This window comes from Uloborus diversus, chromosome 7 (genome assembly GCF_026930045.1).
Source record: "Uloborus diversus isolate 005 chromosome 7, Udiv.v.3.1, whole genome shotgun sequence".
Classification (NCBI taxonomy): Eukaryota; Metazoa; Arthropoda; class Arachnida; order Araneae; family Uloboridae; genus Uloborus; species Uloborus diversus.
Window position 1 is genome coordinate 69,942,681 of NC_072737.1, and position 15,273 is coordinate 69,957,953.

The following is a 15,273-nucleotide window of genomic DNA, read 5'->3' on the forward strand; positions in this document are numbered from 1 at the left end:
TATTTGGTTTCTTTTCAATGATCAAATTGCCTTAATTAGTAAATAATCCTATGAAACTGACTAAAATTTATCCAAGTATGTTTTAAAAAAAAGAAAAACAATCCGACTTGATTTCAAGCAAAATTTTTTTTTTTTTCTTCTGAAGACATGTTCCCAAGTACAAGCAGTAAAGCTTGCTTTGAAATTCCTTTCTGATTCAAACTGTTTTGATGTACGAAAATAATGTGGAAGGGTTGACCACAAGACACCAAGGGGGGGCACTTCCTTAGGGAATCCGCCCAGGCCGATTCCTCTCTCAGCTGGGGGCTTTTAGTTGCAGGCACAAAGGTATCCTTTAGGGAAATAGGGGATTAGCCGCAAGTTTTGATCTTTTGTAAGCATTTATCTTTAAAATACTTCCCGCGCTTGAGCAACTGATATCTGGACACTCAGAAGGGATTTAAAAGTCATCGGAATTAGGATAAAAGAACCGACCAGTCTCTGTGTGTATAGGTCGTTTTGAAGGGTCACAATGTATCAAAAGGCACCGAAGAATACTTTTTATCCTCTTAGAATATCATTCCCACAGTTAGTAAAGCGTTTTGTCCATTCAACAGGTCCAACTCACAGGTTGGATCAATCAGTCAATTGTTTGAAGAATGCTTTGTTGAGCCATTTTGAAAGATAGATCATCTCACATTTAACAGTTCTTAAGATTTCTTAAGTGTATAAAAGGAAAAAAAAATGATATACTGAGATAAAAGCAAAAAATAATAATAATAATAATAACAATTGAAGAAAATAATTAGTGTTATAAAAATAATTGCTTTTTGTCCTATCCTCTATTGTTTATTTTCCCGTTATGTACTGTGTAAATTTAAGGAATATTTCAGCACATATTAGCAACCTTGTATTTTATTGCACTATTTAATTCAGGGCCAAAAAGCTAATAAAGCGAAGCGATTTTCGAATGCAAGCTGAACAGCAAAAACAACATTAAAATCCCGATAGCAAAATGGGGAAAAAAGTGCTATTACAACGTAGCAAAAAGCAACTCCGTTCGTTATCTGCGGCATGCGCGTTAAGGGGTTTCGGGCTGATCATAGAATGGGTTAAAATGAATTTAGTTTTATATATTTAACACAAATAATCATTTTAAGAAAGTTTAAATATTAAAAAAAATTCTCTCTTTTTTTAAGAACCGGGGGGTGGGGAAGCCCCCTTGATCTGGACCCCTCACTTTTTCAAGGCATGAACCGCCGTTAATTATACGCAAAACACTTTTCAAGTTATCGTAAAAATGCTTAAACTTTCCCCATAGAGATTTATGTTAAGAGTAGCTGTTTAAGCCTCTTTTTCTCAGGTGCCGGTTTTGTCAGTTTCTCGTTTTGCATGTGTGATATCTCAGAAAATTTCTTATATATTTTCATAAAAAATTTAAATGCATGTTTTTCTGGTTTATTTTTATGATCTAAACCTAAATTTATTTTAAAATTATTTATTTTTTTGAAATTTCATAATTTAATATCAAATTTTTCCCAAATTTTGGGTGAAAATATTTTTTTTCCAATATTAACTTTCATTTTTAGGTAGAATTTAGGTTCAGATCAAAAATAAATAAATAAATAAATAAATAAATAAATAAATAAACCAGCTAAACATGCATGAAAAGTTTTAGGAAATATAAAAGAAACTTTCTAATATATCATGCAAGCAAAACAGGAAACCGGCAATGCTGTTAACATAAATCTCCATGTGGAAAGTTTATGCATTTTTACAATAACTCGAAAAGTTTTTTGTGTATGGTAATAAAAAAGATATCAAATTGTTCAGAATTAAGTAATGCATGACATAGATTTTCTCCAGAAAGTCGAAAATTTTGAAGGTTAAAGGTCCTTAGGCTTAATTCTTCAGTTTTTCTTCTTTCTGATGCTTTCTGACGCAATTAGTGATATTTTTAAGATGCAAATGTTCTTTTAGGAATATTATTCTTTAGTCTTCGAAGGAAAGCATGATGAAAAAAAAAGTTCCTTTCTCTCACAAGCTTTATGTTTACCTGTGTCAGTTGATGACCTACTTTCAAGAAGCTACGCAAAAGTAAGTGTCAGTGTCTACATATTTATAGTGGATTTCTTTAATTATTTTTTTATGAAACATTTTAAATCAATGTTTTTTTAATGCATAATTTGATTTTCAACTTGTGAATTTAAATGATTTTTCTAATCTTGTCTGAAATACAAGGTAAAAGAAACATTTACAGTGAAAATTCGGTGAGTCAAACTTCAATGAGCTGGAACTTTATTTTTTGACTGTTGTCAAATTTTCCTTGCTAACATAACTGTGTAAGTCAAAATCGAGGGGTGGGGAAGGGGGGAATTTATGAACAAAAAATCAAAACCTGGAACCATTCCACTAAAAGGTGTCTAGATGAAGTGGATCTAATGAATCTCTAAAACCGATATTTTGCAGATAATTTGGCAAGGATTTATTTTTTCTTTTGTTTTATGTTATTGTTTGCATTCTTTCTTTTTGTGTCAATATTTCTATCATGAATCACTAAAAGTCTTCTGCATCAGTTTGCTACAAATTAGGGATTGTTACCGTAAGGCACTTTTATGTTGCGTTTTTGTTCTTTTTACTTTTTTTTTTAGCTTAAAAGTGCCATTCTCTATATTTATTTTGCTTTGCAGTCGTTGGAAAGTGTCTTAGAGTTCCTCAAAACACTGCATTTCAAGAACATAACTTAATGTGCGTATGTGAGTTCATATGCCTTTTTCTTTTCAGTTTTTAAAAAGTAGAGATTATTTGATAGACTACAAATGGTATTCACATCAGTTTTTGCTTCTCAGAATAATCACGATCAGGGGCATGCATAGGGAGGGAGAAGGGACACCTATTGGCCCAAACCCGAGCCTGAAGGGGAGCCCAGTATTTTAAAAGCTAGGTATGAAATATAGTGATAAACATTATGGAGGGGGGTCCAGAAAAGTCTGTGACAGGCCCCAAACTTTCTGTGCATGCCCCTGATCATGATTAGCCTTAAATTTAGTAATTTATTGTAAGCTTTTGTGGTAAAACATTTGCATCACTTTTTCTTTTGTCAAACTGGCAATGAGTTTTAAAAGTGTTCGCTTCTGTTATGTGTTAAGTAAAGTCCATTTTTTTATCCTTTTTGTTCACATTATTTTGTTTATTTCATCAATATACAGTTGGCTCTCTGTTCAACGACTTTCAAAGGACCACAAAGAATCGTCCTTAAGTAGAAAGCGTTCTTAACGTGACAGTGGACCATCTGGGACTGTGAAAAGTTGTCTTTAAATAAAGAAAGTCGTTAAATAGAGCATTGTTAAACAGAGAGCCTACTGTATTTATACATACAATGTTTTTTTATATTTAATATCTTTTTTTTTATAATTTGATTGTTAATAATATTAATTTTAAACTTTGCTTTTTTAGGCAGATAGTGATATAAAATATTTTGTCGTTGATTGCCGTCCAGCTAATCAGTATAACTCTGGGCATCTTTCCACTGCCTTTCACCTAGATGCTAGTCTGGTATGCAATTCAGTTCTTGTTTTTCATTTTGTATCTCATTCTATTTCACCGAAAATAAATAAGTAAAACAAACAAATAAATAAATAAATAGTTTGACTTCTAATTATTAATAGAATTTAGAATTGTATTTTGTTATGCATTTTATTGATTCTGTTTATAATAAAAAGAAAAGTAAATAAAAACCTCTTTCAGTGACTGAATATTAATTTAATTTTATTTAGTATTGTATTTTAAAATATAAAATTGATTTTTTTTTATCTGAGCTAATTTCTTGTCTCTGATAAATTACTTGAAGTGAAAATCTGCTTATGTTCCAACACTCTCTGAAACAACTCTGAAACATGTTATATAAATACTTGATTAAAATTTAAAACTCAATTTTTATTCTTCTCTAAAAAAAATCACAAAAAAATAAAATATGATTAAAAATTTTTTTTGATCAACCAGATGGAAAGTTATTGATAATTTTAAAAAAATGTATGATATTAGGCTATTTTAAGTTAACCTTTTTTTGCTTTTCAAGGATATATTTAAGTAGCTGAAAATGCATGATTATCATTTTTTTAGATGCTTCGTGAACCCACGGCCTTTGGTACTGCAGTTGAGGCACTTTTTGCTGCTAAAAAGCAGGCTAATATAGTTGGTTCAGTAGCAGCTGGGGAGCATATTTGCTTTGTTGGTAGTGGAAGAGAAGAAGAAGATCAGTATGTGTACATGGTTGTTGCAAGTTTCCTTCAAAAGCATCAAAGCTACATAAGCTTAGCTCAAGGGGGCTATGCAGGTTAGTGACAAATTTTATCAGATCACTTTTGTTTTTTAACTTTCATTGTTTACGTATGTTGTGATTTGCAAAAGAAATTTTTTTCTATTGGTACGAATAATTTCTTTTAGTTTAACTATTATTAATATCATTCTATTAGTTAGTTGTACTAAAACCAAAGATTTCCAGCTTATAATCTCTCTGGGAATATGAAAGTAGGGAAAGAGAGACTGCAAAGAAATGTTTAAAAAATTTTTGAAGAGAGATTTTTGTCTGGGTATTTTGACTATCAACATAAATTTCAAAAGTGCTATTGTTTCTTTAATTGTAAATTTTACATGTAAAAAGTAATGGTTATAAATTATTGTGCATTATGTAAAAAATGTTTCTTGCATCAATTAAACGCACTTTTTCTTAAAGAAAGTTTTTGGAAGCACACATGGGGAGCATCAATTGTTGTCATATAAATATTTTTTCTATTGAATTCTTGCCGTTCCGGTACTTCAGGATTTATTTGAATTGTACTCACTTATTTTAATGCATTGCAAATTCCCATCTCTTAAAGTGGCACAAAAAAAAAAAAAAAAAAAAAAAAAAAAAAAAAAAACACACACACATCACATCCGGATGCTTTTAAGCTTGGAATGACTCCAGACAAATGCATGAAATTCCACCTAAAAATGTACGCATAAGTTGACAGTTGCCAGTCAATCTTGCAGTGAACGAGGAATCCTGGGTTGAGTCATCAAGCAAGGTGTTGCCAGGCTGGTAACTTCATGTTTTCTTTGAGATTTACAGATGTTAATCAACTAATAACAAATAAATATACAAATAAGTATCTGTGACAACAGTTCATCGCCAAGAGCTACAAAAACCCAATGCAGCTATGGAACCGTCACTTCTCTTACCTTCCTGCTCTTCCTTTACTACATATTATATCACTGTTTTGGGGGGTGAGGACATTGAGAAGAGATAAAATAGAGGGAATGAATACTTTTTTTGTAAAACAAAGACCACAAGTCAAGTGATAGATTTTAAAGCAAAGCAGTGGAAGGAATCAGGTTTCTTTCACTAGTTTCATACAAAACATTTCAACCCTTCGTCGTTGTTGAGTCACGTGACTTGGGGGGTGTTTACTTCAGCTTTCGCTAATTTTACTAATTCCTGCTACTAATGATCAGCCATGTTGAGCTGGCCAACCTCAATCCAGTTAATGCATCCAAAATCTTGCATTTGAAAATTTTACATTTTAAAAGATATGCAACAAATGTAATTGAAAAAGGGAAAGTAAGATTATACTGATAGGTTGTAAAAATAATGATCCTCCCCCCCCCCCCTTCTTGCCTTACTTCATGCAAATATGCAAATATTTTTATTGTATTCCAGTTTTTTCAACTTAATGAAGTTTGGCTATTTCCTTAGCATTACATGAAATTATTCCGCCCAATGACATTAACTTGATGCTGGCATCTCACTGTTACAAAAGTTGCCTAGTCTGTTTGTCTAAAACACCTGTGAATGGAAGTGCCAATGAAAAAGACATATCTATTTTTGACCAGGTATTTACATCTGTTTGATATACCTTTATACTACATGAAAATGTCATTACAGCAGTTCTTTGATGTGTTTGATAGTAATTTTAAATTTGAAAATGTATTCGCATATTTTGTAATTCAGCAGAGTGGAGGAGTGGATAATATCAGATAAGGCATAGAGACATATCTTATCAAAAGAATTTCAAGCAAAAGTGGAATTAATATCACATTCAGCTCCAACGCAAATTTTTACATGACCTTTTGAACATGCAATGATTAAATCAAACACGCAATGATTAAAATTATGTATAAGTTCAAAAATAGGGGAACTCATGTGATTTTATCTAAGCTCAATTATTATTAATATTGTTTTGTCTGTTTAAGAATCGTTCAAGTAATAAAAACACATGTTTAAGTACTTAAAGTACTTAACTGAATGAATTTTTTGTTGCTTGTTTAGATTTTGGATGATTTGACAAATTAGAAAAATTCTAATATGTTCTAAAAGTTTGAGAAGATTTTTTTTTTTTCGATTGGAATATTAAGTATGGAATACTTTTAATTTTGTTTGCAAAACTATAATCTTAAAATATGAATGAATCTATGTAAAATATATTTTCTTGGAAATTTAAATAATGCTTTTTCTGAAAAATACTTAAAAGAAAACCCAGGTAAATAAATAAGGTGACAAAATTTAAAAATAATTTTTAGTTATTTTTATTTAATATTCCAAAAAGACGAAAGCCATTTTTGTTGGAAAGTGCATGATTGACAGCAAATTAAAGTGCATATTTAGCAGAGGTTCCCAAACTTTTCTGATTCATGGTAGCCATCGAAGAATTTGAATTTTCTCACACCACCCAAATCTATTTCTGCTATATAAGTATTATTGATACCATGGACGCTTCACGACACCCCTCGCATCTCAGTGTTGCCAGATGGTCAAACTCAGATTTCCCCAATTCCCTTCCAAAAAACGATTTTCCCCAAAAAACGATGTTTTCTATCAAAATTCCCCAAATTCAAAAATTATTTTTCCACTAATATTTTCATTAAATGAATCGACTTCCTTGTTTATTTTTGTCTCTTAAAAAATTTTTTCCCCCCAAATGGCCAAATTTTCTTATAAAATTCCCCAACTTTTTCTTTTTCTTCCCATTTTCGTTTTTTTTTTGTCTTTATCTTTATCTTTTTTTTTTTATCTTTACTAACATTAAAGCTGAAAGTCTCTCTCTCCCGATCTCTCTCTCTCTTTCAGGATCTCTTTGAAGCGCATAGCACCTAGACCATTCGACTGATTTTCATGAAATTTGGTCAAAGAATCAGTTTGTAGCATGCGGGTGTGCACCTTTAAGCGATTTTTCAGAAATTCGATTTTGTCCTTTTTCTATTCCAATTTTAAGAACATTTTCCAGAGCAAAATTATTATAAGATGGACGACTAAATTACCAAGTTATCATAATGTGGAACCGTAACTTGGGCAAGCCAATTGGCAAGAAATTTATCATGCATTATTTGTAAATGTACAGGAGAACCAAAATACCTCTTAATTTTCTACTACAGGCAAAGCCGTGCGGGTGCCACTAGTCATAAATACAAGTGCCTGACTGAGAGATAAAAAATAACCAAATATTTTTTTTCTACTCACATTTACTACTCTGCTTCTGTATGTGCATTTAAACTATGATTTTTGTATATATTTATCCAAGAACATTCTTCATCAGACTTATTTTTGCCTGTTTCACGTATCAACTAGTAACTCACGCAGAACTATTAATGCAAATTCCATAGCATAATATTAAACATAATACAAAATGCGAATGCCATAAAGTTGAGCAAAGCTAATCCAACGCAGTTTGATACAAACAATGTAACTACCAGATGTCATGATGCAAATTTTATTACAATTTTTTTTTTCCTCCAGGTTTTCCCCAAGAAAAAATTTTTCCCCAAAGAATTCCCCTCAAAACCCATTTCCCCAAAATTTCCCCAGAGAGCGCAAGATTTCCCCAAAATGGAGAAATTTCCCCCAATCTGGCAACACTGTTGCATCTTTTGACAGTACCCAGTTTTGGAACCCCTCGTAAATAGTGTTATTTTCGAAATTAATTCTTTTATATACTTAAATGTGTTTATATACCCACTACCATAGTTTATTTATTTGTTTATTGAGTTTGAGCTTAACAACTTGCACTAGTTTAATGCCCGGTATGAGTAAATTTATTTCAAGGGTGATATAGTTAACAATTTAATAAGTAACTATATTTTGCATGGGTTTAGGAGAGAAAATATTTTGTAATCTTAATTTGTAAGTTAATTTTTGACTTAAAAAACATTTCCGCTCCACTAGGATTTGTGACATATTTAGTTTTATTCCATATAAAAATATTTTTATAAACATGTTATGTGCTTATAAAATATTGGTCAACAGTTGTATCTTAATGAATTATAGCTTTAAAAATACATAATGAAATCAAATTCAAAAATTGTACGTTTTTTTTTTTTTTTTTTTTTTTTTTTTTTTTGTAGCTGGCTTCCGCTGTTAAGTTTAAAGGTAATTTTGTTAAAGAACGTCTTGTGGAATATATCACAAATCCACAAACAGAAGAAGACAGGTTAGTTTATTTTGTAAAAGAATATTTTTAATTATTATGTTTCTGAACTTTTGGACTGGTTTTGTATTGTAATTTTATTTTTGTATGTCAGAAATTAAACCTTTTACTTATTTATTTAATTAATTATTATTACTACAGCAAACGAGTAAACCCTCATTAATCAAGACCCCATTAAATCAGTACCATTGATTTACCTGAAGTCTGCCTGAATAGCTTGAGATTGGTTAATGAGAAAGCAGTTATTGTTAGGTATAATCAATGTAAATAGCAAATTCTGCAATGGTTGCATGGGACTGAGAGAACATGTTTTGCATGATACATATTTTGTCAATTGTATATTTAAACATACTATAACAAAAAAAATTGATGCACCGAGAAAGAGTTGTCAGAATAAAACGAAATTTTACACATGTAAATGCAAAGAAAATGATTACAAAATGACCAAATATAGAGGTGCCCTGCTGAGCCATCTCTAGCGCGATGTATGAGGCGATGCAGTGAAGCATTGAGGCATATTAGTCCTTTACGATGTCCTATGTCATCTCGTCCGCAGTTATTGTAAATGCGCCTCTTATTTGATCAAACTCATAGGCTGCCCAATCTGCTGTCCCAAGTTTTCTCAGATGTGCTCAATTTGTGACAAATGAGGGCATCACTCAGGCCAGAGAAGTTGGTAATGTGGAAGAGGAAGTCCCCTGAGCAATATCCTGTTAAAAAGTGGCTCATGGGAGCTACGCCATGAGTGCCAACACATGTGACTGAAGCATGACACAAACATACTGTTAGGCTCTCATAGTGTTGTGAATCAATTTTAGGAGTGACCATGTTTTGTATACGATGGCATCCATGATGTCACCCCAGCTGCGGATGCGGTGTGCTGCTGAAAAACAAAGGCTTTATTAGGGCATTCATGCTGTTATTGAGTGAGAATGCCCTAATAAACAGTACAGAGATACTGTTGTACGAAGTATCTCTGTACTTGGAGTTGTTTTGAGTTTGACAGGATTTAACTGCCACTGAGTGGATCCAGATCAAAATTTGGGAAATGATGACATTTTTATATGTTTATGGAGAACCCGTTGTGAACTCCCAAACAGTGTTTTTACTTTTCTGTGGCATATCGCTCCCATAGCTGGAGTGATGTTGTGGGGTGATCATATACGAAAGATAGTCACGTCTAATATTGATTCTCAGCACTATGACAGCCTAACGGCATGCTAGTTTCATACTTCAGTCATATGTGTTGGCACTCATGGTTACGCCCCCAGGAGCCATTTTTTAACAGGGAAACTCTCAGTCAAACGTAGAAAAGATCTCAAGGGATTTCCTCTTCCACATTACAATACCACAAGACAATTGCTGTTGAAGACTCGCCAACTGAGCTTATGATCACATAAACTTACATTTAAATATGAGTTGACTTTCTAAAAGTAGTTCTAAAAGTTCTTCTGTATTTATCCTTATATATTATTTCTGTAGCCTGTTTTTGGTTTCTACGCGCGATTTTCCTCAATTCTTGATCGATTTCTTTGATTTACACCTTATATTCAAGCTTATCGTGCAGGCTACTGACGAAAAATAGACCCACAGTCTAAAATTGTTTTTTCGGGCAAAAAAAACCTGTTTTAAGGAACCAGAATGAGGTTTTTGGTTAAATTTATAACTTTAACTTGCACTGTTACCGACAGAGCTGAATAGCTTGATCGGCAGAGCGTTCGACTGGTAACCAGGAGAATGCGTGTTCGGGCCCACGTCCGGACAATCTGTATCAAAAAATTAGAAAAATATCGCGCATTACGTGAACAATGAATAAAAAATATGAGGGAATACATGAGGTAGAAATGTTCGTAGCTGTTATGAAAACTTGATGCAACACGGAGCTAAATTGGTACTCTATTGTAAGGTTTTTTTTTTTAAGCTTTGGCTCCGGGAAGAAAATTAAAGCATAATGTAAGCGAAAATATAAGTATCAGGTTTAAGATTTCAGACTACATTGGAATTGTTTTTTGTTCAGTAAAATATAATAAATCGTATGTTGAAATATAGATTCTTCAAATGAGTTTTTGACTCTTTGTACAAATAAAAAAAATACTTCCTCAATTTAAAGGGTAATATATATATTTTTCTTCTTTTTGCAAAAAAAAACAAATAACGTATCACATTTTTACTACATTTGAAAAGCTACGCTTAAAAAAGAACTTAGTTTAAATTATTTTGTATTTTAACCGTGCTGTTAAATGATGAACACGTGCTGCCATCTAAGTCATACCGGTTCAAACAGCCTGCGATAACAAATTGTAAAAAATTTTAAAAATAAAAACAATTCTCGGCAAGAAAAAAAATTTAAAATTACCTGTGGGTTTTTTTTTCGGTAGAGCGTTCGGCTATAAACTGTCTGAACTTCGTGCCAGTTCGGGCTGTCCGACATAACAGCAAATTTACAGTAATATTACGCATTACATGTACTCATAACATACAACAGATAACACACGTAATAAAATAAATGCAGTGGGAATGCCATTTGGTGTTTCGACTCCTTTATGCAAGCTACAGTTATCGTTCAGATAAGTTGACTGCTAATCGAAGGGTGTTCTTCCCTTTTTTTAAGCTTTGACTCCGTCCAGACCACTGAGCATAATGTAAGCATAAAAAAAAGTATTAGATATACCTCAAGGGAATCCTTTTTGTGCAGAAAAACATTTTCATTCTATGCTGAAATGTAGATTTTTCTAATAGCAGTTTTCTTTGTACAAATGAAAAAATACTACGCCAAATTAAAACTACGAGTTTCAACCAGTAAATCTTTAATTATTTATTCGAATACGATATAAAACATTAAAATTATTATCAACTTCATTAGTAAAAAATCATTTTCTACTCCTCTGCTTTGGGCTGAATAAAAAAAAAACATTTTGTCTACGTTCGAAAAATTACACTTAAAAAACGGACTCAGTTCAACTTTTTTGGTTTTGAATTTTAAGTGTTCAATTAAAAGAAAAACAAGTGCGAGCTCTTAAGCCGTACAGGTTAAAGAAGCCTGCTATGGGAAATTGTTGAATATTCAAAAATAAAAACACTTATTTTTTCAACCGAATTTATTACTTCTCTAGAATGTTTGTTTCAATCGCTACGTGAGATCAACCTCATTCTTTAATCAAATTCCATGTTTTACGAATAATTTTAAATCGTATCATGCTGGCTAATGACAAAACATAGACGCATGATCTTATTATATTTTTTTTTGGCGAAAAACTTTTTTACTGTGTTTTATTACGCATTCCTTCAATGAATAGCATTCGAAAAGGAAGGCACAGTTGCTAGGTCTGTTGGAGCGTCGTACTGTTAATCAGAATGGCGCCAGCTCAAATCCGTGCCACTAAATATCTCTTTAATGTTTCTTTTTTTTCGTCAGATGCTTACATGGGCAGGACTGTATTTGCCACAACCTGTTTTTTCATGCAAAATTACTGATTTTTCACGTGTCACTCAGCCACAATTTTAATGTTATTTATATTTGCATGGAAAATACGTACAACCAAAAGGGGAACGATGATCAAATTATCACAACGTTGTATTTAACGAGGTTTTGTTACTGATGTCTTCAAATTACATGCCTTCTCTTGTGCGCTTGCTTTTTTCCGTTTACTTTTTTCGGTTTTTCTTCATAATATTCTTTCTTTGAAATTTTTAAAGAGCGATATGCCTTATGAAACGATTCGAAATACAGTGCGGAGTTCCGCACGGGTCGACTAGTTGATATATATTATGGGTTTATCAGATGAAAAATTTAATCAAATTATTGAAGTAGCGACCCCTGAAATTTATTTAAGTCTGTAATTTATATGGAAGTCTTAATTTAGGGCATAAACCAAAATGAGAGGATGCTGCATAAAAATGGCAAAAGGTTTTTTTTAAGGACCACCCTAATATATATACATTTTGTTTGTTTATAGGCATGTTAGCAGCAGTGATCGATTAGGAAAACGCTATAGAGGCATGGCACCTGTTTTTAGCATAGGAGATGATGAAGGTAGTTATAGAATCACTTTATTTATGTTAAAATCTTGGATCTATATAACAAGTGAATGAGTACAGAAGCAGTATTAAATCATTAGTGTCAGATAAACACTCATTACTGATTTGTAAAACTAAAAAAAATTAATATTTTTAACTGATCTGCTATATAACACCGCAGTATATTATTTAGAATATATTGCGCCTCAGAACAACAGTCAGATATTTTAGTGTTATTTCTGGGATTAGATGTCTTAGTGTTGCTCTGAGGCAACGATATTAAGAACTGAATTCATATCCCCCACATGTCTTAAAAGCCCTTTTACTATATCAAACTGTGGGCCCCCTTCCACTTTTGTCATACCTAGAGGTATATAGATTTATAATAAGTTTTAATCTCGCGCCATGCCCTTTTTCTACCTGTGCCCTGTTACTCTGTACCCCCTAACCTCTCTCATGTGGAGCCTGTAACTGAATTAGTGCAGCCCATGTGACTTTAGAATATTTTCATGTTCTTTTGTTTATTTTCCTGTAGTTTCTGTTAGCAATGAAATAAACTGTAGCAAAGTGCACTGTCTTCGTTTTTTTCCCCCTTGTGCTGAAAGAAAACAAATTCAACTGTTTGTTAATTCTTTTTTCCGTTCCAGATCCCGACAAATTTACAGAATCCGAGGAAGAAGTTTCGTATGAAGAAGTTAATATCCAGACCTGGTTAAATAAGCCAGGTGTGATAGGAAAGTTTGAATGTGAAGAAATTAAAGATGTAGAAATAAGATATCCAGGGTAATATTTAATTTAATTTTGATCCTTCTTTCTGAATGTTAAAATAATAAAGTGATATTTGTACATAAGAATGATGTTGGTGTTTCATGTGTTTTATACAAACATTCATTTAGTGTGGTATTTATTGAAATGTATGCTTGATGCCCTGTTTTTCAGTTATCTGATTGTCACAGAAACGCATATGTACATTTTAAGGACCAATCGACAAAAGAAAGGATACGCTCATATTGTTGGTACACATCCTCTTACTTCAATAGTTAAAATTACAAGCAAGCGGAAATATCCAGAGTGGATTACGTTTGCTTATGGTAATAAGATTTTATATTTTGTAACAGCAACATATTTCCTTAATTTTTAACAAAATTTTCTAAAGTAACATTAAACTGCATTAGTGTTTAGGAAATAGTTTTTTTTTTTTTGCTACTGGTTTAATTTTCTTTTTATTTTGGTTTATTTTTAATTTTAATAGTTTAAATATTTAAAAATCCCTGAAAGTGTTTTTATAAAGAAAGTGCTAACTGTGCTCTTGCAGCTGTAAGTTTTGAAAATATATATTAATACAGTTTAAAGTTTTATCTGTTTAAATATAAGTTGAGCGGACCTGTCTTTCTTTATCTGAAATGAAATTTTATTTTAGGCTTTTCTTGCATTAAATAAAAACTTTTTGTTTACATTTATCAAAAGCTGTTTCAGAACTGTATCAAAAAATAATAAAAAAAAAAAAAACCCTGTCAAGAAATATTGATTCAATTGAGCAACCAAGAGTCAAAATCCAATGCATCACAATTGTAATCTATATCGTGGTAATGGCTAAATGCCGATAGAGGTGCCAACGCTTGTAGGATGGAAATGGTTCACAGAGAGACCCAATACACAGACCCATTATTTTAGAATAAAAAAAATTTTAAAAATCCTCATAACTTCAGTTGAAATGAACACCTATGTTATTTTCAAGTAACTAGAGAAATCATATCAATTTTACTGGAGGATTAAAATTAGGAAATCAATATTTGGAAGCAAATTAAATCTTTTAGTGAATTAAGGGTAGAAGTAACTCAAGTTTTGGAACCCTGAATGCAAAACCACAACTTTTCTCGCTAGCAAAAAAATAAATAAAAAAATATAATAGAAAATAAATAAATAAATAAATAAATAACACTATTATTTGGACAATGTTCTCTGAGCATACTTTTGCTTTTTAAATTTTATTGATCAACAAATGAGTAGTAGAACATTTATATGGTAGCTGATTACATTTAACCTGTAATATTGATAGTTTATCCCAGTAGAGCAAGTGTACTGTTATCAATATTATATTATTCATCAAATCATGGGTTTATATTGAACAGAAATAGTGTGAAGCATAAACAGAAGTTTTACTGCTTGGGGCTTGTAGGCAGCTAGTTTTATATTAGATCTTGAATCATCATCTTTTGCTTTTAGCATGTAATTTGTACTTTCAACAAAAATGGAAAATTATCACTTTGCGATACACAGGGCAAAAAAAAAAAAAAAAAAAAAAAAAATAAATAAATAAATAAATAAATAAAACAAATTGGAATTTTTATCTAGTGAAATATTTTTCTGTTTGGTTATTAAAAATAATTCTTTCAATAAATAAAAAAATGTATAAGTAAGTGAAACAAATTAATGGATTAATTATTTATTTATTTCCCAACTAACTGAATAAATAAATAAATATAATAAACTATTTCACTTTGTCCAGCACATATGCGAGACAAAGTATTATTATTACTTTAAAAATGTAAATATTTTTATTACTTATTTTTAATAGATTATGCATTAAAAAAATGCCCAATATAAATTAATAAGCACTGCTCTGACTGTATTTGAAACAATAACTTTATCATTTTATTGCATTAATATGCAGCATAATATGACCTATGAGTATCAAATTTCGACTTTGGCTTATATGATCATGCACCTTGATCTATGGGGATAACTATTTTCTGACTGAACAACTATATGTTTAATAGCAGGTTTAAAACATTTCCAGATAAGTGCTGCAAAT

At 31.5% G+C, this 15,273-nt stretch overlaps 1 protein-coding gene across 1 annotated transcript in view; it reads left to right on the forward strand.

The window, feature by feature from the left end:
- Positions 1–15,273, forward strand: part of LOC129225611 (TBC1 domain family member 23-like) — a 48,374-nt gene that overhangs the window by 30,755 nt on the left and 2,346 nt on the right. Inside the window, exons 9-16 of the mRNA XM_054860077.1 lie at positions 1,960–2,076; positions 3,436–3,534; positions 4,102–4,315; positions 5,717–5,853; positions 8,359–8,444; positions 12,398–12,474; positions 13,106–13,241; positions 13,398–13,549. Coding sequence (XP_054716052.1) covers positions 1,960–2,076; positions 3,436–3,534; positions 4,102–4,315; positions 5,717–5,853; positions 8,359–8,444; positions 12,398–12,474; positions 13,106–13,241; positions 13,398–13,549 — 1,018 coding nt within the window. The remainder of the gene's footprint in view (positions 1–1,959; positions 2,077–3,435; positions 3,535–4,101; positions 4,316–5,716; positions 5,854–8,358; positions 8,445–12,397; positions 12,475–13,105; positions 13,242–13,397; positions 13,550–15,273) is intronic.